The 26,795-nt window shown below is 39.0% G+C and overlaps 1 protein-coding gene across 5 annotated transcripts in view; it reads left to right on the plus strand.

Moving 5' to 3' along the window:
* The window catches only part of TSPAN9 (tetraspanin 9), a 177,152-nt gene that overhangs the window by 77,375 nt on the left and 72,982 nt on the right, over positions 1–26,795 (plus strand). For 3 of the 5 annotated variants that reach the window (XM_075762543.1, XM_075762508.1, XM_075762518.1), the window contains one exon: positions 8,703–8,782. The exons of 1 other annotated variant lie outside the window; for it this stretch is intronic. In XM_075762543.1, coding sequence (XP_075618658.1) covers positions 8,720–8,782 — 63 coding nt within the window. In that variant the 5' untranslated portion in view covers positions 8,703–8,719. Of the gene's footprint in view, positions 1–4,491; positions 4,593–8,702; positions 8,783–26,795 lie in introns of all 5 variants that reach the window. One more of the 5 variants, XM_075762525.1, reaches the window with a different exon arrangement.

Below are 26,795 nucleotides of genomic sequence, written 5' to 3' on the forward strand. Positions count from 1 at the left end.
ATGATAGGCAAAAGCCTTCTGCTATTTTCTAGCTTTCTTTAATCTGTAGTCAACTGGGAAGATATAAAAATCTGAACTGTCATTTAAAGTGGAAGTGAAGCACTCAGATCATGTACTTTACGTCCAGAAAAAATAGGTGGTAAATAAGAACGCTTCTCACTTCCTCACCCCTGCTTTCTTTTTTGGGTCTTTAATTTTTAAAGCATGGAGAACTGATTTGTGAAGTTTCAGCCCATGGGGATATCAGGGATATGATGTTGCTGCCTTCCTGCACGTGGTTGACAGCTTTGTACTCCCTTGATCTTGTTTTCTGTGTGCGCAGTAAAAAGCAATTCTCTGCGTGTGCTTTTTTGTGTACTGGGAGGGGAGACCATTTGGTACCGCACATTTATTTGCGTCATTGATAGCCAAAGCTTGGTTCGGCTTATGTTAGCTTCTTTACAAGGAGCCTCTGACTTGAAGATAGTCTTATTGATGGTTTTACAAGTAACTAGTATTAAACTAATGCTGTTATAGTGAGAAAAACTCCTTTCCTCCTGCAGGTAAGACACAAAATTTAAACTACAAGGATTTTCCTGGTAGGCTCTGAAATGTTGAGCTTTTCAAAGACTAAATTTTGAATCTGAAATAGAAAAGCAAAATAGGAATGATGAAGAAAGGTCAGTTGAATCTGTATGACTTCGCTTTCATAAAGGCAAGGTGTTGATAGAAGCAGAGTTTATCAAATTAATTTTGAATTTGAATATTAACTCTTGTCCTTTAAAAAGAAGATTGGAAAAGATTATGGTATAAACATAGCTCAATTAGAAAGAAACCCTAAGATGATTAACTGAAATTATTATGGAGTCAGAGAGTTTTCAATAACAGGAGACACTGAAAAGATAAGTGCTTAGATTAATGAAGGACAAATGACATGGAATGTAATAGAGGATTGCAAAATAATGAATTATGGGATGGGTATGAATGCCAGAACAGAGGACAGAGCTGGAAGGCTTAATATTGACAGTGAATAAGAGGAAGATGCCCTGTTTTGTAACATATGGAACCTATGGAACTCACTGCCATAAGATATTGAGGCTAAATTCTCAGCAGAATTTAAGAAGGATTAGCTGTTGGAGATGGAACAGTGTATTCATTGCTATAGAAGATGAGATAAACACTCTGTAATTAAAAGGGATACAGATTCTTATGCTAAAAGGCATAAACAGACTGCTCCAAAGCACCTGGTATTCCATGCTGCCCGGTAGGATAGGCCTATCTACTTGGGCACATGCTGTTCTCTTGCCCCTCATATCTTCTATTTTTTCCCACCTGCTAGTGGGAGAATTGGTAAGGTAGTTTGGGGACTTTAAAGAAAAAAGTCCAATTTAGTTATTTTATTCAGAGTCAGGTATTAATTTCTTGTTTTCTGCCTGGATTGTAGACTGACTGTTTTATGGGTTAACTTCATCTCCATACGTATACTGCCAAGACCAAGACAACTCTGATTTCCAGGGCTTCTCAGAAACAAACAATAAATTTTAGTTCTTAAAGGTGAAAATATCAATAATGAATTGCATTCTAACATAATCTTTAGAGGGCTTCTTTCAGATTTAGCATAGTTCATAATGCTTTTTGTAAAGTGACAACAAAACCCCAAAAGACCATTGTGCTAGTACAAATGTTTTGATTTAAAAGTTTAAATGTAGGTAGCATGGTTTCTATTTTTTGTAAAGTTATGTTTTTCTGTCGCTTTGGAAACTCAGGCATTCTTTCTGCTAAGTCTGAGGGCCTTTGAGCAACAGCTGGTATACTGGTGTGACATAATCACAATTTCTTAGCTTTGGGACCCCATATTGCACATTGACCCTCATCTCCCATGTCTCCTGTGCATATCAAGTCATCATCTGCATCTGATCACAGTGGGTTAAAGTCTCTGACATGGTTTACAAATAATTCCTTTGTACAATTTTCAGACAGAATCTCATTCTGTGGCTGGTGTCGTGTCCTAAATGGGAAATCTCAGCCACATATGCACTGTTGGCAGTAAATGATTTTTAATGGAAATCCCAGGGACCGATTGACATTGAATGTTTGGCAAAGTGGAAAGTCTTATAATGGGGTCTTATTTTCTTGATCATCCCTCCAGTGAGGGCCTCCTATCAGAGAGATGAACTGATCTTATTGTTATATGTAAGTATAAACTAGAAAGTATTAGTTTAGGCCATTCAAAGACATTTTACCTCTTTTCCTTGGGGAGGCAGGAAGCATAACTGTGTTGCTGATGAAGCAACCGTGAGCTGTTATGCTAGTGCCCTTGTGTGAGAGGAAACAGATTAATTAATTTCCTTTCCAGTAGGAATTTCAAGAAAGATAATTTCTCTGGGTGAAGTCAGGACTGATGAAGGTAGGTGGTGGATTGAGGTGGCTAGACTCTCAGTTCCTGTGTCTGTAAGAACAGATCCTTTCCCCATAGATCTGAAACTCCATGTCTTCTCAGGGGTGCTCCTTCACACGGTTCCTGCATCCTGGAGTGCTCTCCCACTTCTGTCTTTGTGCCAGGCCTCCTTTTCTTCAGCCATGCCAATGCTAGGTGGACTCCCGGAACATGGACCCCAGCCTCTAAGAACCCAACTGAGTGTCTGTGTTTTCCTTCCAACCTATGCTGTATGGACATTTACCTGTCCCAGGTCCTTTTCCGTGGTCTCTGGAGGTGCCTTTCTTCTGCAAGTGGAACTGAGGGTCAGATGATGCCTGTTGGATGCTCTTGGTCCTGCTACAGTGTGAAGAGAGAAAGCATGAGCTTGTGTCTGTCCTCTCTCACAAAACATTAGAAGAGAATCATTTATTGGTCAGATCACAGGTACCAGCTGTGAATAAGGCTGTTTCTTAATAAATCTAGTCTCCCCCTCCGTCATCTGTCTGTCCATCAAGCACCCAAGGAAGTGGTGGTTTTCTGAAGGTATTAGAAATGACTGCTGTTCATGCTAGTAGGGAAACTAAGTATACATTTCACTCTTCTCTAAACACTTTGTAGTGATTCTTTTTAGCGTTTATAACAAACAAGCTGTTGATATATGCTCCAAATAATGTGAGAAGCTATGATCAGTGATTGGAGACTCCATAACTGAAGTTACAGTAGTTCCGTCTGTTTCTAATAGAAGACTTTTCGTGTTGGAAAATGAAAGTGTGTCAAAGGTAAAATATGGCTTGGAATATTTGGTTCTGGAAAACACACACAGGTTTCAAAACTTGTCTACCATCCAAAGGTGTGCTTGAAGCCTACCTTGTTTCTGTCCAATCCCATGATGGGCAGAACGCTTTGGATTTACAGCATGCAAGCTGGGAGCTTGGAAGGCCCCAAGATGTGGGATGCAGCCCTCAGAGCATCACGGTTTTGGGTTATAAATCCTACAGCCTTGGGAGCCCTGGGAACTCCAGGTATTTTGATTTGCTGGAGTCTGTAAGCTCTTTGTTGTGGAACCAGGGGCAAGGGAGTCCTGAGAACTCCATGTTTTTGTCTCTCATGTGATTCTAATTTCAGTTTGATTTTTTGGACATTCTTTTCCCTTTAAGCTTATTGCAAAATCAGTTGTGTGGGGTTTTTTAAAATCTGAGCTTTCACCGGTATACAACTGTATGCCAGAGTCATAAGCTATTCTTTCCAATTCTTGTTCCATTATCTCCTTCTCATGACCTTCCACGATTCAGAGCAGTGACTGGAAAGATGTAGTCACTGAGTTTATACTCAGCAATCTTGATTCTTTGTCTACCTATTGTACCCTGAGGAAGGCTTGTATAATTGAGTTCTTGGTCAATATCATTTAGAAGAAAATAATTAATTTAAGGATCATATCCCTCAAACACTGCATACTGTATGCATTTGTGTGTGTCTCCGCAGGGCTCAGTATTGTTCTGAAGTCATGTGGCAGGGTTACTAAAGCTCATGATTTCTAAAAATAATTAATTTGAGAATGGTGCAATGGTTAGTGTACTGGCTGAGGCCTTGTGAGGCGCAGATTCAGTTTGCTTTTCTGTCACCAGTTTCCTATTAATCTTCAGCAAATGTCTTGGTCCTTGGGTTCTCCATATTTAAAATGGTGACAGTAGCACAATCCTACATAATAGAAATTGCAAGGTAAAATATATAGTAAGTTGTAAAGTGGCTAGTATATTGTAGTGACTGAGGTTTTTATTTTCCCAATTTAAAAACTCCTAGTTTCATATTTTCAAGTCAGTGGGAGGGGCTGTAACAAAAGCTTAATATGTTTTTGCTCAGCCTTCAGTGTTTGTTCCTGTTCTTGCCTATTGGGGTACCTCTCCCTCTCACTGGATCAGCAAGATCATTTAGGGAGAATGTCTTGTAAAACGGATTTGGTACTTTTACAAGAGGAAAAAGAAGCATAATTTTTATATATTACTGAAATACATTTTATATCTGTAGTATGTCTTTATAAACACATGGTTATAAATATGTGTATAAACTTGGCCAACTTTCGCTCTGTTTTGCAGCATGGTTCCACAGGCTGGTTGTGCAAAAACAACTGAAGAAGGCAGAAACAAACAGAGATTCATGAGCACCGTAGCTGGGTGTAATTGGCACTGAGGTTTTGGTGAGATAAAACTAAGGACTGAGAAAAAAATATTAAATATTTTGTGGCTTCGAATAAAAACCGAAATTGTTGGGATCTGTATTTTGAGGACTATGGTGGACTGTTCCCTGGGGAGAACCAAGTAAATCAGTTTCAGCAGGAGAACCAGCCTATGTTGTTTGGGCCTTATTACTCATCCCTTTCCTTTCCATTTTTCTGCTACACCCATTGTGACATCCATTTTCATACCTGGTATCTGAAAGTGGTCTAAAGTTTTAGCCTTAATACTTGGCTGAGCTGTTAGATGCGATGAACTGATGTTTCTTACCTTGTCCCAGGCATTTGTGTGTGAGACCGAAATGATTTTCTTGATGTGGAGACATCTCAGCAACAAAACTCTGTGATTCAGTAATCAAAGATTAATGAAGTACAGAGTGAGCTTTTGAACATTTTTTATGCCCTAATTACTTAACAGAGGTGAGATCTGTAGTGAAGCAAAACGTGTTAGTTCCCATGCTGAGGTTACACTGTCAGGTGGGACCACAGTAAGGTGCTGTTGAATGGCCTTGCAGTAACACCTACCACTGAAGTCTCCATCAGAGGTGGAGTTAAGTGCAATGGCTAGTCACAGCACAGCTGGATGAACTGGTTACAGCTTTTTCACTGCTTATTTTTTCAGCAAATAAGCAGTTCTGTGTGATTTATTAACTGAGCTACATAAATACTTAGTTAGAGTTCCAGCAGGAGGAAGTGGCATCTAATCTGTAAAGCTGCTGCGTGGCCGCAAATTCAAGTGGTGGAAGGTTACTGTGGCTTGTAAACTCTGCCTGGTGGCAACAGCATAACCATCAGAGGGTCGTATGTTTCCTTTGTACACAGTGGGAGGGGAGGCTGATCTGGAACTGTGTTGCCCTAGCGCTCATTGCTTAGGTTTGGATTTTGAAGCTGGGTATTGGCTATATGTGTGTCTTTGGTTGTTCATTCTGAAGCACAAACCTTGATGTAGACCAGTCATGGAGAACTCTTAATGGAAGATGCATTGCAGGTAATGGTAAGGAAAACTAATCTTTTGTAGTATTTGAAGGCAAAAATAGAAAACTGGAAAACTTCAATAAGGTCTAATAATGAAAACTTCAAAAAATAAGCTGCGTTGCTTTTTTAAAAAAAAAAATGCACCCACCAATAGAAATGTTTCCACTATTTATAAACTCTGACTGGATTTGCAGAGATTTTCTTGTTTATTACAAAATATTCTTTCAGTCTTTTAACCTTGAGGAGAGTGGATTAATTTTTATTGTCGTGTAACTTCATGTGGGAAGCTAAGGCAAATACTAGTTTTCACAAGTGCACAACATTTTTTTTTTTTTTTTTGCTGAAGCTAGTCTATGTCAGTGTAAATTTTATGGCAAACCAATGAGTACAATAGGAAGAAAATGCTTTAAAATACTTATGCATTCTCATAATTTTTTGGCTGAGAGCTCAGTTTCGTGTGACAAGTAAAAACCACTGGAAGTATCTAGCTGCAGCATAGGATTGCAGTGGCACAAATTTACGCTGCCAGTAAATAAATTTTCATTTTTTTTTCACACTTCTAAAACCTTACTTAGACATTTGCCTTGTGTTTGAACGCGACTAATCCTGCAGGCTCTGGTGTCCAAGGCAGGTACCTGGCTGTGGCCTACAAGTCTCTTCCATGCTTTTTTCGTAAGAAAGTTGGTTCTTGAAGACTGCTCATGTTGAAGTTTGTATGTGCACCATAGATGTGTACAGAAATGCCCCACTCTGGTCACTGCTAATTTACCTTTTTTTACCTGGGTGTTTTGTGTGTAGCCTTTTCTGCTATCATATGGAGTGCCAAGCAGTCATCTTGCAGTTGCCTTTCTGATGGACACATTTGATACAGGTCATTCTGAAATGACTTTTGAAAAGCAAAGTGAATAAACACTGTTGATACAGGATCGGGCCTGCCTGTTGTTAAAATGTTATTCTAGAGCAGAAGAGGTGAAAGATATTACACGTACAAACACTAGGTATTTCATGGCATGCAATACTTTATGGTGGAGAGATCTTTTCTCAGAAAAAGCCTGTCAAGGAAGGTGCAGCACTGCTTTAGGGCGTTGATTCTGATGTTGTTACATAAAAATTACAGAATTTTAAGGGGCTTTTAGGCATAGATATCTAAGATTGAATAAATATTATATTATCTTTTCTCAAAGATACCTGATAAAATAATTAACAGTGCATTATAATGTGCATGTGAAAGGGTCAGTTGAAAATTGTGCATAAATTTTGCTTTTCCTGGTAGCTGTATTTCTGTTATTGTGGTCTCCTAATATGGTTTCTTTCTCTACAAAAAGAAAAGAATAACCTACATTTCAAATCTGCTGTATGACTTTGCACCATCAGCGCGCTGCTTTTACGCTTATGGTGAAATGTCGAATTTGGAAGCACCAGGCATGACCTGAAGTATTTCTCTTCCTCCCCTCCCGGCACTTGCACACATGCACACAGACACATGTGCACGGTCGTGACCTCTCCGTTTCAGAGTCCTAGCGGGCATGTTGCGCTACTGTCTGGAAAAGAAGTGTGGTGTTTGTGTCAGCGTTTCTAGTTCACAGGCTACCTGCAATGTAAGATGGCTTACTGCCATACACAAGAACAATCGCTAACGTACGAGCTAAATAGAGGGTTAAACACTGCAGGTTCAGATATTCTTACATTTCAAGAGTTCTAAGAATTGATTGATGATCCCATAAGACACAGCAGCTCTGCTTTTCTGGTTAATTATATCACAGGTGATGGCGTCACATTATGTGCATGTATAACAGACATGTGTCTATTCAGTGTATGCTGGGTGCTGGTCTATTCCAGTTCCTTGTCCCATGGCATTTGTTTAAGCCAGAAAAAAATATGTAAGTAAGTCACTGCTAATTTAATGAGCAGGGAGAGGTTAGCACCTGTCTATCTAATCCATACTTTTCCAGTATTTTATTGCATTAAAGGAGTATCACTGCCTCACAGTTCTAGCTCATAAACAGCTAAACAGTATTTGACATTTAAAGAGATTTTCTGTTGTGCACTTGTATAGTCAAGAGTAATTCTAATCCTATTAAAGATATTATGTCATGGAGGCGTGCCCTGGGGGAGAAGGCTTCTGCTAACTGGCCCGATGGAAGGCAGAGGGGAGGGGCGAGCAGGAGGGTGGATTTATTACTCGATAGTTAGGTCAGGGATTTCTGTGGGAAATGCCCAGTGGTTGCAGTTGCTGATGATTTCACGGCAACAGCAGTGGAACACAGAGTGCGCTCCGATAGCTGGTTACTGAATGAGATACTGCAAATGGGTGGAAAGAAAAAAGACAGCGCGTGAGAGAGTCAGAGAGACACAGAGAGGGAAGCTGAGGGCAAGGAAAGTGCTCCGGCTGGAGGAGAGTCTCCCAGGTGTACTGCAGAAGCTTTTTGGAAATGGATGCAAGGACCATCTGCTGCCTATAGATTAGAGGGCTGTAGGCTAGGAGCGGAGAGAAAGAATTTATGGCTCTTTTGAATAAAAATTGAAATTCTGCATAACTGATTCATCAAGATAAATCATGAGTATGCTCTTGCATGGGATATTAATGTATAAATCCATGCCACAGATAGACAGAGTACAGCCTACATTGCTATAAAAAATAAAACCAGCAACAATGCAGTGAATAAATTCTGCAGTGATTATCCGATTTATGTACGAAGAAAAAGAGAAGCAAAACACAGACAGCTTTTACCGGACTATGGCATTTGCAAGGCACTGCATTTAATGCTGAGAGATGCTATACATTAAATCTGACAACTGTGAAAAGAGAGATCATGGAGAAGTCAAGTAGTGAGGATTCTTCAATTCACCGGAGTCCATCTTTGGATAGCAAAGACTCAGATTTTGCTAAACCTTCTACCTCAGGGAGGCAATTTGGTCGAGGTTTTACTGCTGGAGCTTTCTATGGTACAACTGGATCACGCACACAGAGCCACACTGGGGTCGGAACCGGGACTGGCATTGGAACTGGGACTGGTGTAAAAAGTGACAAATACAGTGCACCCAAAGGCAGCAAATACGTGGTCTTTTACCTGGATCTATCATTTGTTTTCCTTTTAGAATTTAAGAAGTGCAACATGGCAAGAGGCTGCCTGTGTTGTTTGAAATACATGATGTTCCTTTTCAATTTAATATTTTGGGTGAGTACTGCCTTTTCAGTTGCCTTCATTCATTAGTGTATCCTGTACTGCTGTATTACGTGTATAGTGCATCTTTGAAGCAGTACAGTAAGTTCCCCCCTCCCCTCCCTCTCTCTCATACCTGCTTGGAATATTTTCAGTGTTCAACTTGTGTCTATTGGGAAAATGTACATATTTTCAATATCTTTATTACTACCTGGTTACTGTAGTTTGGCTACCAATTCCTCAAACTTGCTGTTCTAATATGTGTTTTGAACTGGATTATCTAAGAAAGGACAGAATTATTGCCCTTTAAGGAAGAGCAGAATTATTGCAGCATTAAAATCCTGCGGTGGCAGGATTTCTGCATTCTGTTATAATACCTCATGTTGCATTAAGCTGCAGATTAATTTAAATTTGAAGTACATTCTCATTGTCACCATAAATCTCATTTGTTTTTTGTAAACTTAATTTGACAAACTGCTTTTTCATTTGAAGGAAGTTCTGTCGTTTCTCCTATTAAAAACAAAAAAAGTCACATATGTTCTAACCTCTTAAGGTGTTAGCATAAAAGTGAAATGACTGGAATGATGAATTAATCTGGATTCAGTTTCAGCTGCATTTGTCCACGTTGGTGTGTGAAGTTGGAGACTTGCACTCGGTTCTGAGGCAATCAAAATTGATTTTCCTCCATCAACCAAGAGGCACGAGGAGTTGTAACAATGCCTCAGCAAGCCAGTTAAAAGTGTAATGGCTACTTTGAGCAAAGTATTGTCACGTACAAGCGAGGGAGGAAAAGTTAAGTCATCTGGCAGCTAGGCATCCTTGAGTGAGCAGTATCGTTGAGGAAATCACAGGCTAATTGAAATACTGAATATGTATGAATATAGCCCAATATGAAATGGTTTGCTTAGTTTGAAATCGAAGGTCACTGCCTTCCTGATGGTTGCAAAGCTTGGGAACATGAACAAAATGTGTCATGGTTGTGATCCAGAGATATACGGTATGCCTCATAAATAAATGAAAACACCATCTCTGGATTTATTTTGAAAAAAGAGATATTAACAGTCTAGTTCAGATAGCTACCTCTGGTGTAGAGATATATTTGTTCAAATTAGAGGAGTCTTACTAGCAGATTCTCTGTTTATCTTGACCCACTTACTGAAATAACCCTTAAGAGCAAGAGTTAATGGGAGATTTGGTATGGCATTGAACTACTCACACAACAATGAGCTTTTATCAGTAATAGACTGAAATACTACAATCACTGAACTTGTGGGAGTCTAACTTAAGTAGAAAGGTACAACTGGTCACTGAAGAACATCTGATCAAAGTTCACTTGTGATTTATTTCTTTCTTTTTCTTTTCTGTACACAAAACCTACCAGAAAGTTGCCTTAACTATTTCTGGAATAAATCACTTTGAACACATCAGATTTATATCCAACTGCCTATTTGACCCAATGCTGCATTACTTTGACACCTTGCAAGTATTTTTTTCATATGCTATATATTGTGATTAGTTTTGGAACAGCTTTTTTCTGATAGCATTACTCATGTCCTCTCTGATCAATCATTAGGTATCGCTTATCCCTCACCTCCTTAGATGCAATATCCTTCTTTGTTTTCATCTTCTTCCCAAGCAGCAATTTTCTTTACATCAGACCTTCAGAGTCCTTTATTCCATTCCTTGAACTTGCAAAAATATTTCAGACCTCATCTGCGTGCTCATCTCTGCTCATCTCCCACTGGACTTTTATATAAACACATTGCTGCTTAGGTTAAAACTAGCCTGCCATCTGGAACAGTTCTCTAGTACCCTGTTCTTCTTCAACTCTGACCTCTTAATCCCCTTTACACCTTTTCCACCATGTCTTTTGTTGTGAGGCTTATACTACTTTTCTTTCTGTTACTAAACTTTGTCACCACATCTCTGTCCAATATTCGAAAAATGGTTTTTGTATGAACCAGACTATACAGAATGAAAATGATACTTTGGAATGGTGAATCTGAGAGATTATAGAAAAATGCTAGATCCAAGATGTTAGGAATTTTTCAAAGTACTTTACAACAGAAATTTGATCCACCAGCCTGGTTTAAATTGTTCAGAAGTCCCCCTTTCTTCACTTTAGCTGGCTTATACTCAATTTTGCAAGCCAGTCTTGATGTTCCCATGCATCCTTCCAGAGGACTGCAGTCTTGCTAGATTCTTATTTTTTTTAACCAGGCTATTTTATTGCCTTGAGCCATTCAAATGAATAACATTATCATCTCTCTTTACTCATGGAAACACAAGCTGGAATGAAGCATACTACAGGCAGGTGTTCTGTAGTTTGCCGCCTCTGGCTTCGTACCTGGAATCTACTTTAGTTCTGCTATGGCTGTCTGAGAGGTTTTGGATGTTTGGCTCTGTACGTGCTCCTTGCTGACACTGTGCACTTGCAGTATCTCTCCTTCCTGCCCTGAACTCTCCTGCTAGCCCAGCCCAGGGCTCCCCATGCAGCTCTGCCAGTGCCCTCCGCTCCTACCCTGTCCTGAAGCACTCCCTGCTATTTCTGTCCTGTTTTTCTTCTTAACTGTTTTTTCCATTCCCAGGTTTGCCTGTTACCATTGCTTCCTTCTGAATTTCTGTTAAGAAACCCAAGTCCAAAAAACATGAAGTTGTGGCCTGCTCTTGAGCAGTGACTGTCATACTTTGCAATGCAAGGTGCTTTATTTTTAAAAAGAGAAGACTCGTTTTTAAGCAGGAAATTTTCTGAACCTGTAATTCAAAGCCGAATGAGACTCCTGGTCTTCAGAGGTGAGGAGACCACTTCTACAGTTATCTTCTGACAAAGACAAGAAGTGTTTTGTTTTGTTTTGTTTTGTTTACACAGGAACCAATTTAGGTGACTGGAAAGAGAGATGGAAAAACTATGTTTCAGGGAGTCTTTAAACAGGTGCCTGTCTAGCAGCTGTACAGCTGCAATAGGCAATCCAGCTGACCAGCTTGCTTGCCACAAAGCTGCATTGTCCTGAGCCTGTGGTAGCAGGAAGCTTGTCTTATGGGAAGTGGTGTTCTGCCACAGTAAAATGGTGTTTCTGAGATGCTTCCTCTGAAAGTGAAGACTGGTGGTATCCTTTGGCATCCCGGAATGCCAGGCACTGTTGTCTTGAGCGATTCTCAGTGTTGGCCCAAAGAAGGATGTTCTGTAGAAAAAGAGGAATCTTTTCCCGTTATTTGCTTCTTGACACAGAGAAAAAGGCTGGGACCTAATCTGTCCCTCATATGGCAGTGAGCTGTACTACTTCTTCAGCCTGGTAGCCAGCTCATATCTATATTTGAAGGCAAATTTTATATGTATATTACATGTTATACACAGTATTTTACATATATAATACATTTTATGTATATGTTTGAAGATGATGAAGTGCAGTGGTTAGCGGATTCTCTCTGTCGTTATGTAGCAAACAGACTGTCGCTGTGATAACTACAATAAAAAGGTGGTGCATTGGTTCTGCCCAGCAAGAATTAGATTCATAACAACAAAATACAGTTTTTGAAAATTAGTAGCATGTGTGTTAGTTAACGTGGAAGGATCACATATGAGTTCTGCAAAGCAAATTGATATACGTTGGGGCCAAGCAGGAAGGTGAAACAGAAGGTGTTTTTCCACCATATCACTAAGAGCTTCAGGTATTTCTCTGTGGCCCTCTGATTCTTAGCAGTTGTTCTTGGCCATCTGGCATTGCTTTCTTTTAGAGATTAGGAAAGTCTGAGCTGAGGGTTAAGGAAGCTTATAGTATTTAATTGTGTGGCTAGGATGATGATTTACACTGAATTTATCCTAAGTGCATAATATGTTTTGCAAAGGGACTGGGCAACTACAAATGTTAGTTGATTTAGTTTGCCTTCAAGAATAGTTATGTGCAAACGTATGCAGATTGCAAAGTAGCCAATATAGCTCTGCAGAAGAAATAAAATATTGATTTTTACTTGTACAGATAGCACCTTAATTGTCAAGAAAGGTAATCACCAAATGTAAACATTAGGGTATATGTCTTTCTAGGGTAGATTTCACTTCATTTTTTTTTTTTAATAGAAAAGGATTACAATAATTATTTTCACAAAATATAGCAGAAAATCTTACCAGCTATAAAATGGAAATTCTATAAAACATGATTTTTTAAAAGAAATTTCACTTGTGAAATGAGAATTTCATAGGGTCCTAAAAGGGAAATTTTGAAGTGACAGGAATAAGTTATCAAAAATTCACTAGAGAACTTTGCAAATAAATGGTGGTCATGGTTGAGTTTTGGGCTGTTCTATGTATTTAACTGTTAATTAAGGTTAATGAGTCCACATACAGTGAAGCATACCTAATACGCATCTTGTTAGATTTTAGCATTGCTTAATTTTAATATAAAAAGCATTTTATTAGGGGGAACATATGGCAAGATTATTAAATCTCTGATCTTCTGTGTTTCAGGAAGAGCTAAGGAAAAGCTGAGTATAGTCAAGAAGATCCTTATTGTGGTTTATTTGTTAAATTGTTTATATTTGAACTACCACCAAAAAAATCTGATAGGAACAATACCTATTTATTAATGGTATAATTATAAGCAGAAGTTGTCATTTATCAAAGTTAAATGGAGTCAAATTTACAAATTCAGCTATTTAATACTCAGTTTCAAAGTAAATTTTATATTAGGTTGGGAGCATTTTTCTTTGGCTAAAACATGAAACTAGAAGAGAAAAAGATGAGCTGGAAACTTACTGGTCTAGAAGTAGCAGGAAAAAGTCAAATACAGCAAATTTTTCACTGAGACTCTGTTATTAAAATAATGGATAAAGATTATTGTTCCTGAAGAGTATTTTTCTGCATTAATTAGTTGTCTAATTTAATCTTACAGTGGGAGTAATTAATATTTTTTCCTGTAGCTTAAAAACATCAGTGAGCATAAAGACAGTAGTACAGCAGCCATGCAGATCACTTTTACTAAAGTCTCAGATCAGACTAAAAGAGAGGGAGCACGTCCATTCTCTTAGTCTGGCAGCTGTCAGAGCTATTGGTACTGTAACACAGCTAAGAATTTTAGAATGGTTTCTGTAAGGTAATCCATACTTATTTGTACCAAACTGGAACGTACAGTGTAGCGCACTGTTTAGTTTGAAGTACAAAGCTTTAATGCTTAACTGAACCTGTTGGACAGACAGTTAAATCTCGTGAAGAGACTTTGTCCCTATGCATAACTGAAAGCAGATCTCTGGAGTTTAAGAGGGGTGGACAGTGTGTCCCTGAAATGAGAACAAAATTGTTAACTACAGACAGCTTAGAACAAGAAACACATTCAAATTCTCTCTTTGTTGTTGGCTTCCCCCTGGCTGCATTATCTGATATTCCCCATTTTCTGATACACGGAATAATGACAGAGAGAGACAGTGAGTGACCCTGGGATGCTTGTCTCTTGACATAATAGCGATATTTACTTCTGTCGTATTTTGACTCTTGTGACAGAAGTCAGCAGCGTGGTGACAATTGCAGTACAATCCCATGACAGTAAGACTACTCAAAACAAACAGAACCAAAAAACCCCAAACAAAAAAATCCCAACAAACACACCTTCCTCCCCCAAACCAACAAAAAACCCAAACAAAACAAGCAAAGACAGTGAAATCTGGAAGAAGCTAATGTTTCCAGTCACATTAGCAGGAAGAATTTATTTTTTAGGAGGAATTTGATAAGCAGTGAAAAGATTCCAGCTTTTAGTTTTAGTTTCCCTTCCACGTGGGTATAGCAGTGTTGGTGTGCCTACGCCAACATGCACCTTGGTGGGGGAGAACTATCAGAGAAATGTTTTAGCATGTCAACATTTTGGCTGGGAGGAGAGGTAAAGGTAATATTTAGTTCAAATGGTGTGGTGTCCTAGTGAATATGATGTAAATGAAGTCCATTTAAAAACCTGTGTGATGACATTACAGAATAACATTCAAACATCATTTAAGGCCTGAGACTAGTTTTAATTTAAAATAGCAAGGTTTGCTTCAAAGCTGAGTTAGAATGGTTAATCCAGATGGTGAGGGCCCCATAACTGGTTTTAGGGTCGAAGCTGTTTCAACTTGATAGGGAAGACATCCGATATGACATTTTTCACAGTGTTCCTCTCACTAACTGCACTTTGCTAACACTGTATTCTATTCAGGCAGTTTTATTCTTTTGGTGCGTTCGTTTGTTTTGTTTTGTTTTTTTTAAATTATTTTTGTTTTCCTTCAGTGTCAAAGTGTTTTTACTCTAGCTGTAGGTAGGTGTGAGAGCCATTTGTGTCTGTTACTTTGGATAAACGATGAGTTGATTCATGACTCAAAAAGCAGATTTGTTGTATACATCTGTTATAACGTAGGCTGCTGGACATAGTTTAATAATTTGTATATGAGGAAGTTTATACTTATTGAAAGTGAGAAGTGGAATAAGAATTTCAAATTGGAAAACAAATTACTCCCCTCTAGCCCTCCCTGCGCCCCCATACTCCCAGAGTTAAGTCTCTCTTTAAATATATGACTCAGGAGCTATTCCTCATATCCTCTGGGTGCGTGACCTTAAGCAAATTTCTTCAGCCTTCTGTGTCTCAGTTCCCCTAACTTTTAAAAATAATGATGATACCAACTTTTATAAAGCGACGGTTATAATCATGGGGTACAGTTATTGTTAACTTTGAATAAGCTTATAACTGTAATGTTTCTTACTTGCCTCTGGACTTCTAGACCCGTGCAGATCACTTCAGTAAGCTGCTTGATTGGGCGTCTGTTAGTTAGCATGCTCCTTTTTTATCTGTTCCTGCTACCTTCCAGGTAAGTAAGTCAGCAAGAGGCTGATCCAAAGGGATGTAATCTTCCTCATGCGAGTAGAGGATGAGCTTGTAACTCCATTATCTGGCTGTCTGAGGAGGCATCTAATTTGCTTATTTAAATGCTGCTGACACAGAACAAGGCCTGAGTTGAAAGGATGGGAGGATGCAGTCCAGTTTGTGGAAAGTAAAGTTCAGTTAATTGGGGTTTTGCTGTACATAAAGATAGGATGTTCCTAATGGGCAGCCGAGCCATCACAGATAATATGGTATGCTATACTTAGTAGCCCTTCTGTGTTTATATCATATAATTTGTAAGGTTAGCCAACGTTTCAGCAGCTCATGGAAACTTCGAATCAAAGGAGGCATTCTGCTGGATGTCTCGGGCTTTGCTTTAAATATGTTGCAGAAATAAATAAACCACACCTTCCAAACAAAGTAAAGGAACCTAATACGGCTGAAGATATGTTATTAAACAATGAATGTTTACTGTGCTTGTTGGGGTGATCACATAAAACTTAATCATCTTAATATCACTTTACAGAAATGACGGCAGGCACTGAAGTCAAAGCAATTTCACAACTTTCTGAAACAAATTAGCTTTAAATCAACTCAGATCTCCATTCAGGTCAGTCCCTTGCTGCTTAGGAGCAACTTAAATTGCTGAATTTATTCAGCAGAGATATTGAACTTCCAAGTGTTTCGAAAATTGACTGGGATGATAGTTCTTCTTTCCTCCTGCTTTTCTTGAGCTGGGCCAAAGTTCACATGACTGTCCAAACCTTGTTAACTACTCCATCCAGTGTAGCAGGGATTGTGAACATTCTTGCGACCTGCTGCCAGTTTGAATTTTACAAGTCATCTGCAGCTCATCTTCAATAATGTCTCTCAAAACTTGGCGCCATGGTTTATCACTGTTCAGGTAATGCAGGTATGGCTAGGTTTTTCCACAGTACATCCAGGCAGTGTTTGTAGTTGTCCTTAATTAAGGCATAGCTAAGTCCCTACAATCTTAGTAACCAATTTGAACCCATCTTTAAGTGTTTGGTGTCACAGTTAACATGCTGGCTTTCTTGTCTCATCTTTCACCCAGAGCCTCTGTGCTGTTTGGGAACACAAAGCTGTTGGTTACCCCTTGCATCCATTGGAAGGGGATGCAAGCTGAAGTGCAGAATTACTAGCTTGCCGTTTCTTCTTTTATTTCTTCCTTTGCCTCTTTGTGTTTGCTATGTTTTTGTTGTTAAATGCAGTAAAGGAGAATTAACTTTTCAGAGTCAAAAGAATTAATAATGTTTGCAAATATTGCTTCTTTTTTAGTGGGGAAGGAATTCTGTACCATGGGTTCTTGTTGAATCTACTTGGTCCTGATTGCAAGCTGCATTTGGTACTCCTGTCTTTTTGTCTGTCTTCTGACTCCCCGGAATGAAAACCCACATGCTGTTTCTAATCAATGCACCAGGGATACATAGTTTTGAAAGTACATTGAGCTAGTGTCTGTATGTATTTCTTCCTGTATAACACTGACAAGTCATGAGGCATCAGGGATTGAATTTGTATCTTTTTTATTTCTTTTGTGGATTTCCCCATACTTCTGCTTTATGTGCATTCTGGTACTATTTCTACTGCTGTAGGTACAAATTGTATGTCTGCAGTAGGAAGTGATCGCATTACTGTTGATTCTTAAAAGCATATGGCATGTATTGATAGTCGCCGCAAGGAATTAAAACCAGCAGAAACTGGTATGTTAATTGTTTGTTACTTACAGAATTATTAATTTCTAACACTCTAAGGAGTTGTGACTGATAAGTGGGTTTTTTTACTAAAATAAGTGGGGTTTAATGGTTTTTATTTTTTTGTGGTGAAGAAGATTGAAGGAAGACAATCATGAGCTATAAGAAGAAGATGAAGATAAGATTATGAACAGATGACTGTAAGCTGTAGGGGTTCATCAGCTTAACGAATTACTAGTCATTAGCAGAGATGCATTAGTTGCTTGTGTGCACATTTCTGCCATGCTACACGTGTGATGCAAAGCATGTTAACTTAAACCATGCAGTTTACTCTGCAAATAATGTGTGTAATGGTTAACAGTGGAAGCAGTTAACTTGGAGTAATTCTGTCATATATAATCATATACCGCAGTGGGTCTGAAATGATGCAAAAATGAAACAGACGGAACAGAATTGGCACTGTACTCTTAAATCAAGTTTTCTCACTTAATTTGCTATCTTAGAGAACTGCAAGTTACTAGAAGGGCTACTTCTGAATCAAAGGTTTGTTCTTTTAGGATTCTTGATTGATGTATTAAGCACACTTTTCTTTAAATGCTGCTGCTGAATACTTACATTTTGACAGTAGCTGTGTCACTGCTGAGTAGCATGGGTTCTTCACAAGACTCATTTTTTCCTCTGTATTGTCTTGGAGAGTTTCCAACCAGTTACGATCTTAAGCAGGTAAGAGAGCTGTCTGTCAGTGGATTGTAATTCAGAAATATAAACATCTCTGTTTCATTTCATAGTACTTTTAAACAAAATCGGTGATTAAGAATCTTATTGTCCTGTACTTCCATGCCCCTGCCCCCTTTTTCTGCTTCATCTAGCTATTGCTGTGTCCCAAAGAGTGCCTCTTCTTCTGCAGTGTCCTCTGGATGGAAAGACAGTTAAATTAGGAAAAAAAAAAAAAAAGCTCTGTGTTCTCAGTTGCTCTTTCCTTAGTGTTTTGATTGCCCTATCGTCTCCATTTTCACTGCTTTGAGGAATTGACATTACATCTCTTGCCATAATCCCAGAGTGCCTTAGGACCACTTAAATATATTTATCCTCTTGACACTTTGTAGGTTTGGGCTGTGCTTTTATCCTCCTGATACAGATGGAAAGCTGAGCCACCAAAACAAAGAGAATGTCTGCAGTGGAGCACAGAGTAGAGGGCTGCAAGTGATTGGAGACCAGAACTAGCAAGTCCATGTGCCTGTAGCACAGTGCAGCACGGGTAGGCTTGTGTTGAGTTCTGCTCAGCTGCGTGTGCCTGGCATTGTCCATGAGCTCAGATATCCTGCTGATCACCTACCTCGACCTTGGGTGTCTTTGCGGTGGTCTTTCATGCATTTTCATTTCCAGATTAGCTTGGGCAGAGACAGCTTAAATCTGTCTATATCCATGGTGTAAATGTGTCCTCCTAAGGGGCTTGTACAAAGTTAAACTGAAATGGAATCTGGATCTCTAGAGTCCTTGCTAAGTGTCTTAAGCAACAGGCCATCTGTAACGCGCCGTGCCTTGTGAGAGACTTAATGTAGGCAAGCGACCTCTGAACTCCGTGTGCTTGTGCAGCATGGTCCACAGGCACAAAACTCCTTTCAGATTTAGGACCTGTATGCCATCCTTTTATTTGGTTGTGCACTCCAGAGGTCTAGCATGACCCTGACTTGCAGAAGTACCTAGAAGAGTGGAAGTTTTCTCATGACATATAACTTAAATCCCAACCCTTCCCATCACCTGCAACGTGTGACTAACAAAACTGAAGTTCTGTTCTGGAGATTGTCATCCAATAGATGAAAGTTAAGGTGAAGACTTTGCTATGGGATTGTCTCTCTTTATGGTTTCCATTGTACTATGGTTTTATGACTCCAAATCAGCTGATAAAATAATTCCATAAATGATAAATAAACAAACCAATGTATTTAAGACTTACAGAAGGTAGAGGTAAGAAGATGAAAAAGTTTCCTGTTGCATATCTGGCAGTAACAATCCTTCCTACTTTCCATAGCCCCTCAAGCTATGGAAGTTTGTCATCTTCTGTAAGAGCAACGTTTGCTTTAATGTCTTTTACAGCAGGTGGAAAGTAAAAAGAACTCTCCCGTGGGATCTTTATTCCACTGTCAGCATCTGGGAGGATGTTGGGTTTATGTCTTTCAGTGCAACATTGGTTTTGTGTCTTATGGGATGTACTTTAAAATGCAGATAGCTAGTGTTATCTTTGATCCTGTTTTGTTATTTTTGTGTTTGTTTAGGCTTTTTTTAGGTGTTTTCTATTCTGCTCATAGAAGTGACCTGTGGAGGTGGCTATGATGTATGACCTTGGTGTGATAGAGCTATCTGTTACTTTGGCAGGTTAGAATCCCATTTTATTGGGAATTTTAACTCTTTCTTTCTACCTTTAGGTAGAAATGGAAGCTGTCACTATTGTTGGATTTTCTCCTTGTTTTTTTTTTTTAGCCTATTCTTCCATTTACAACTTAATGGGAATATATTCATTCTTGTGCTTTATGATTTATTAGATGTTTATTAGTGGCAAGGTTCCTATTGTTCTGCTGTGAGCATTTAAATTGATAATCCAAATAAACTGTAGTGGAGTTACAAGTTAAGACTACTGTGTTTGACTTCTAGTGGTTTGATTTACCTCCCATTCATGAGGCTTAAATGTAAAATTGGATATATTGGATCAGACCAAAAGTTTGCATATCCTTCTTTGAAAGTAGATGGTAAAGAATGCTTAATAGATACTAAAGGAATTGAACAAATTCATGGAACTCCTTTGAGTCATTTATCCTGTGGCCTTCCTAAATTCTCTGGCAGTAAGTTTACATGTTTAATTATGTATTCTGTGAAAGAACACTTCCTTTTAAGCCTACTGCTTGATAATTTCAATAGATGCTGACTATTCTGAAAAACAGTGAACTGTCCTCCTTTCTGCTTGTGATTATTATTTTATTTTATGGGAAGAAAAATCAGAGAAATTCTAATTTAAACTGAGGTTACTGCAAAAGTAGTATTTAGCAGTGCTTAGCGTAACATATGTTTAGATCATAGAATCATAGAAAAATTCTAGGTTGGCAGAAACCTCTAGAGAACATCTGGTCCAACTTTCTGTTGAAAACAATGCCTTAGATTATGTTACCCAAGACCCTGTCAAGCCTAGCCTCGAGTATTTACAGCAAGAGAGATTTCACCATTTCTCTTGGTAATCTGTTTCAATGTTTAATTGTTCTGAATTCATTCAATTTGTTCTCAGTTTTTCTTATGGCCACACCAAAATTTTCCCTGAAGCAACTTGCACTTGTTGTTTGTCTTGGTGGCAGTCTGCTGGATGGTCTCCAGTTTCTTGAGCTGGGATGACCAAACCTGGGCACTGTAGTCTAAGTGTGATCTAACAAGTGCTGAGTAGAGTGGAATAATCACATCCCTCGATCTGCTGGATTTAGTCTTGCCAGTGCAGCCTGGGGCAGGATTTAATTGCTTATACTAATATTTATGCTGTCCTGGTGTACTATGGTGTAGCTTTTAACGTCAAGTTTAGAGCAGCAGTATGCACAGCACTCCATATGGACTTCACTGAGATGAAGAAGCTTTATTGTGAGGACAGAAATGTTTTCTTCCTCACTTTTGAGCATTTACACTCATAATACATTGCTGCAATTAAACACTTTCATCCATTTATTGTTTTTCCCTCTGAGAGCGGGTCTGACTTCCTTCACTTGTAGCCTCTCCTGAAGTACACTTTGGCTAAAACACTTCTGCTTCTTTGAGCCACTCTGCAGTTTTTGTAGCCTATCCTGCAGCTGTGTCACTGTAAGTCATACTGAGTTTTAAACTCCGTCCAGCTTGACTATACAGTTGGCGCAAGTGCTGACAAGAGCAAAAACATTGAACTTATCACTCCCCCATCCAAACAGCTGCAGTGTATGATAGTGTTCTCCAGTAGAGTATATTGATTTTATGCATTGCTATATGTGCTACACTGCTTCACAGTATCAGAACTGCTGACTGCTTTTTTTCGTCCATAGTACTTTTATTTCTGGTCTGATCAGGGCTCCTGCAGTCCAGCTAGTGCTTGTTTTCTCTGTTCTGTTTAGTCTTGTTAACGGGGTGTATAGCTCAGAATCATGAGATTTTAGGAGTTCATGATTTTTACTAGGTCTGGAGTGGGTTAATGGCTGTGGGGTTTTGTGTTGTTTTGGGTTTTGTTTTTTTTTTTAATAAACTAATTTTTTTTGTACTCTCATGTGGTGGTTTTTAAAATTATACTTTATATTGGAGGAGGTTGGGGAACAGCTAAACTTTGAAAACAATGTGTCTGTATGAAAAATAGTTTGTAGAAATACAGGTGTTGGGGTTTTTTTAAAATGTTTTATTGAAGTGCAGACTGCATGACAACTCTGTGTGTTTCCCAGCAATGTATCTGTTCTGACATGTGTCCTAGTTTTAGTCCTTTTTGAAGATCCTGAATGTGTTTTCTTGAGAGGGCTATATTAAAGCCCAACAATATTTCTTTCAGGGTACTTCATCTTACTTGTCCTCACAGAAATTGCTGGGATCAAGCATGTTTCCCCAACACACACGGGTCTGGAACGTCAAAGAATGCAGGTTTCTCACTTAAAAGCTTCTGCAGCTGTGTGTGAGTAGTAATAAATGGTTGACACAAACCTCTGGGGACAGGTTTAAATGGGTGAACTATTCCCTATTTCAGCAGTCTTGGGGATTTTTTTTCTCACTGGTTGGATGCTATGTTATGAGCCTGACCCAATCCTTAGTGACAGCTTGTCGGGCTGATTCATGTAGACTCCAGAGAATAGCTCTCTGCTGTCTGATTGATTCATTTTGCCAGTAGAATTCACATTCCTGTAGTGTGAATAATAAACAAGTGATTTAATGAGCTCCCCCCAACCTATTCCAAATGGTATGTCCTGATTGGAGCAGGGCATGGTTTTGGAAAGCTTAAATACTTGCTATAAGTTACATGCTGAAGATCCACTGAATTATATACTTCTCCCATAAATCCAAATTAGGAAGTTAAGGATGAATTTTCTTCTGTGTCATACAATTAGACACGTTATCAGAAATTTTACTGATACTTAAATTGTTACTTCTAATTTTTCTGGTTCCTAACCACTAATTTTTTTTTCTCTCTGGGCTTCCTACCCTGGAATTTGTTTCTCATTAAATATTATTTCTTTGCAGCATTGCCTATATTTTATCTCAAAAGGTGACATGCAAAAGGTGGGAAAAGATTTGTTCTTCCTCGAGGTCATCCTTATCTCCTGTATCCCTGATGTTGGGATTTTTTGGTGGTGTCCCACCTTGTTTTGTTGTTGTTCTGTAGGTGTTGGCTGCCCCAGTTCCTGCACCTTGGGAGACTCTCAGGAGCGCAGAAGAACAGATAGCATTACGACAGCGCAGGAAGACAGGAGAGTGCAGCAAGAGCAATGGAAAGGAGAAAGAATTTCTTGTTTGGATCTGGATAGGTTTTATTTCCTTATTATTCGAGAACTCTTACAACCCCGATTAGGAGATCCTGATTCTGGATCTACAAAGAGTTCTCCAACAAACATATTAAAGAAGGATGTGTATAAAATAAATATAAAACGAGGAAAACAACACTATCATAATTCTATATGGTCTCTTACTTGTGAGAATATATACATAGAAGTATTTTTGTCTTTTAAAGCTTTATTGTGTGCATCATAAAGAAAGATGAAAGAAAATAGGGAGGATAAAAGCATCCTTCATTTCTTCCCCTCTGCTCCCCCTAGTCTCTTCCTCCTGCTTTCTTTTGTCAGAATCCACAGCACACAATTTGTTGCTGCCTCAAGTTAAGCTGTACACCCACCTATCTGTTCTCCACACCCAGCCTTGCTGGTACTAATGTCGTACCTGTCCTTTTTTGATTCAAAATTTGAGTAACTGAGTGGGGGAAGCAAAGATCCTGATGAGGTTATGATCAGGTTTCTGAGGAATAACAGCTGCTGGCTTATTTGCTTTCTTTCCCAGCCTCCATCAGAGAAAGCTGAGAGGGTTCATTTGCACTTGTGTGAGGCACCACTTTTATAAATCTGATAGCACTGTGCCTGCATGCACGCAGTTCTCTGACGTGACTTCAGATTTTTGAGTGGATAATTGGTAGATTTTTTTTCTGTTTTCTGTTGAAAGAAGCTCAGCAGAGCTTCTAAAGACATCTAAAGAACATTTTCCTGTCCTCAACTTACTGGCAAAAAGGTTCTAGAAGCTGTAATTACAATACTGCTTTAATGACAGTCTCTGGCATAATTTTTTGCTTTATTGCAGCTTGGGGGAGAGAGGGAGGCTTCTTCCTTCATTGTTTCTGCCCTGTAGTGTCTCCTACTTCTGTCTGTTCTTCCGAGACTGCAACCTGATGTGACATTCATTTCAGCAGTAGCTCTTTTTGCTGCAGTATCAGTGCAGATTTATGTCTGGTCATTGATGCAATGTATTTTCTGGGTAGTCAGCTCAAGGTTATCTGTGTTACAGGATGTGTTGTGGGCAGGTTTAGCAAAGAAAACATTCAAACCCAATAGCATGAAGAGGAAAAACAGGGTTACTGAATTATGACTGCTTAGGATTATATAGACTATATAGACAAGATCTGTCTTAGGGCTGGAATGAGCACAGCAATGCTGAAACAAAAGGCAGTGTACAGAATCAGGAACACATGCTTGAAAGGAAAAACCTTGGGAGCACAGAGCATGCCACAGAGACATGACAATGTCATCGGTGTGCTGGATGGACCCTGAATTATTTTCCCTTTGAAAGATTAGGTGGTGTTTGTGGTGCTTGTTTTGCTTAAGTTAGGTGTCTCATTATTTTCATCTAAAAATGTTTAAGAAACACAGATAGAGAGCATGACATTACACATGATCGAGTTTGAGACTGGTCTAATGATAAGGCACAGCTCAGCTCAGCTCTAAAACTGAGCAGAGGCAGTCTTTTGCCTAGCATTCCAGGAAGAAGGAGCAAGAAGAGGATGCAAATATTTTTGGTTCTCCAGGGTGAATTTTTGAGTACTCGACAATAGTTGAGCCCATTAAAATCTGCCTTTTTATTAGACTGTATTGTTTTCAGTAAAGTTATTATTTTATAACATTTGTGCAAGTACTTGGAAAATCAAGCCTTATACTCTATTCCTATCTGAGATCCATTTTTAGAAAATGATACCTGAGCCATCAGTTGTGAAAAACCCCAATGAAACGGACAGCTAGGAAAACCACCAAACCAACAACTTCAAAGGAAGTCCTGAATTTGAACATCCATAATCAAAAGTAGGATTTTGGAAAGCTTTCGTCACTGACTGGGCTTTGCTACTGCTGAAGTCAATTCTCTGAAAGAAGAATGGGTCTGTGGCCAGTTTTCAAACTCCTGAATGCCTGGTACCCTGTTCAGTGACTGGCCAAATGCTAGTGCCTGAGGATTTGTTAAGCTTGCTCTCAGCAGCTTGCGACAGAGTTCTTTGTGTCTGGAAAACTCCATTGTCTTTCCAGCTCCATGGACAGGAGTCATCTTGCCTTAATTATCTATCTATGCTTAGAGATGTCTGCTGTGGAGATTATGCTATGGATGCTGTATCTGACAGATTCCCCAAAAGCCTCCTTCGTAGTTGACAGAACGTAGTTGACAGTTGAACAGGCTATGGTTAAACTTGTTCTAATGTAGTTGCTTCAGATCAGACGGGTAAACATGATTACAAGAGCTTCTAAATTGTTGCTTTGTAGATGGCTAAAGCAAAGTGAGATGGATCTTAGCTTGAATATTCAGTTTAGTATTGCTATGTCTGAGTGATTAATGGCAAGGATGTCTCCATTTGCAGGCTCCCAGGGCACATGGATTTGTTCTAGCTTCTTTTAGTTTCTTTGTTGTTGTTGTTGTTTTTCTTTTCTATGAATAGAGTTGTCTGTCATTTAATGGCAGACTTAAAATGTCTTTGGCATTAAGCAAAAACTCTTTACCTTGATTTAGTTGCTGTTAAGTCACATGACTCCAAGTTATCTCTGTTTAAGGTATTAATTAGCAAGGGACTTTTAAAAGTTGTTTTCAAAGCCTAGTCTTTCAAATATAGCAATAGGGATAGAAAATACATTTCAGCTGACAAATGACATGAGCTTTTATTTAACAATTCTTATTCAAAGGTACTGAATTAGGAAGACCTGCTTAAATGAATCCATTCTTCTATCTTCAGAATAGTGTGGTTTCGTAAAAGAGATTCCTGCTCATTCTGGATTGATACACCCATGTGATCCCATGGAAAAAGCATAAAGAGCTCCATTTATTCATGACTTCATGAGGGACTTTCCGCAATTAGTTCAAGCCAACAGCACAGAACACTGCCACAGCTACCACTGAACTGTAAACTTGAGGCAATTTCTTTACAGAGGTTTTCTTTAACAGATTTGCTCACAAAAAGATGCCTTCTAAATAGGTTTGGGATACACTGGCAGAGGGAAGCATGAGAATGTCTTAAATTGTGATTATCTGTGTTGTAGATGAAGGACCTTGTAGTTTTTTCATTTTCTAAGCAAAAACTGGGGGTCAAAAGTAAGAAGAGCCCGAGGACCTGGGAGATGCTGCGTTTGCTTTGTGGTTACATGCAAGTTGTTTGCTACTGCTGCCTTTCATGAGCTTAAGTCAAGTAAATAAATAAATAAAGTCAAGACTCAGGAGAAGCCTAATACTTTCCCTGTGCTAACCCTTCTGAAAGGAAAACTAACAAAAAATCCAAGATTAAGGTAAGGACAAGGAGTGTTAAAACACCTCTCTTCTTCAAAGTTAAAAGCCCTTTATTAAGGATTACATGGTAGGCACCTGAGTTACAGAGGGTTTGACAGTCTTAACCAGGGTCATGCAGGAGAACATGGCAGACCTGAGAACAGCACTGCGTACTTAGTTCCCTTCTAGTCAGGTCCCCTGTCTGCTATAGTTCATCTCTCTGCTTTTTTCCCCTCTTATCTTTTGCTGCAGTTGTGATGACCTCTTGAGTAGCAAGCAGTAGAGATGACATTTTATTAACTATGTTGCCTGTGGTCTGAAAGCTGTATAAAAGTGACACTTAATGCAGCTATTTCTATCTTACTGGTGTCTAGCTCTTCCAACCCTCTGAGACTTGAATTAAACTTCTCAGCAGTGGAATGCCACAGGGTACACACCTAATACTTATAAGAGCTCTGAGGAAGGGAGTTTCTGTAAGTAATTCAGGAGTGTGAGGTGACAACAACTTCTTATAGGTCCCTTTTGTTTGTTGCAGCCTGAGGCTAACCTGGGTATGTAGTTGGATAGGGCTGACCCATGACTGTTATCTGCACTCAAAGTGTTCAAGCCATACATGGCTTAAATGCTGTGAGTTGTCCATCTGTGATATATGTAGCCATGTCTGTTGACTTTGGTGACTGAGGTAACTTGGAGAGCTTTTCACTTCTCTTCCTTTTAGTG

This window comes from Balearica regulorum, chromosome 1, assembly GCF_011004875.1.
Source record: "Balearica regulorum gibbericeps isolate bBalReg1 chromosome 1, bBalReg1.pri, whole genome shotgun sequence".
NCBI lineage: Eukaryota > Metazoa > Chordata > Aves > Gruiformes > Gruidae > Balearica > Balearica regulorum.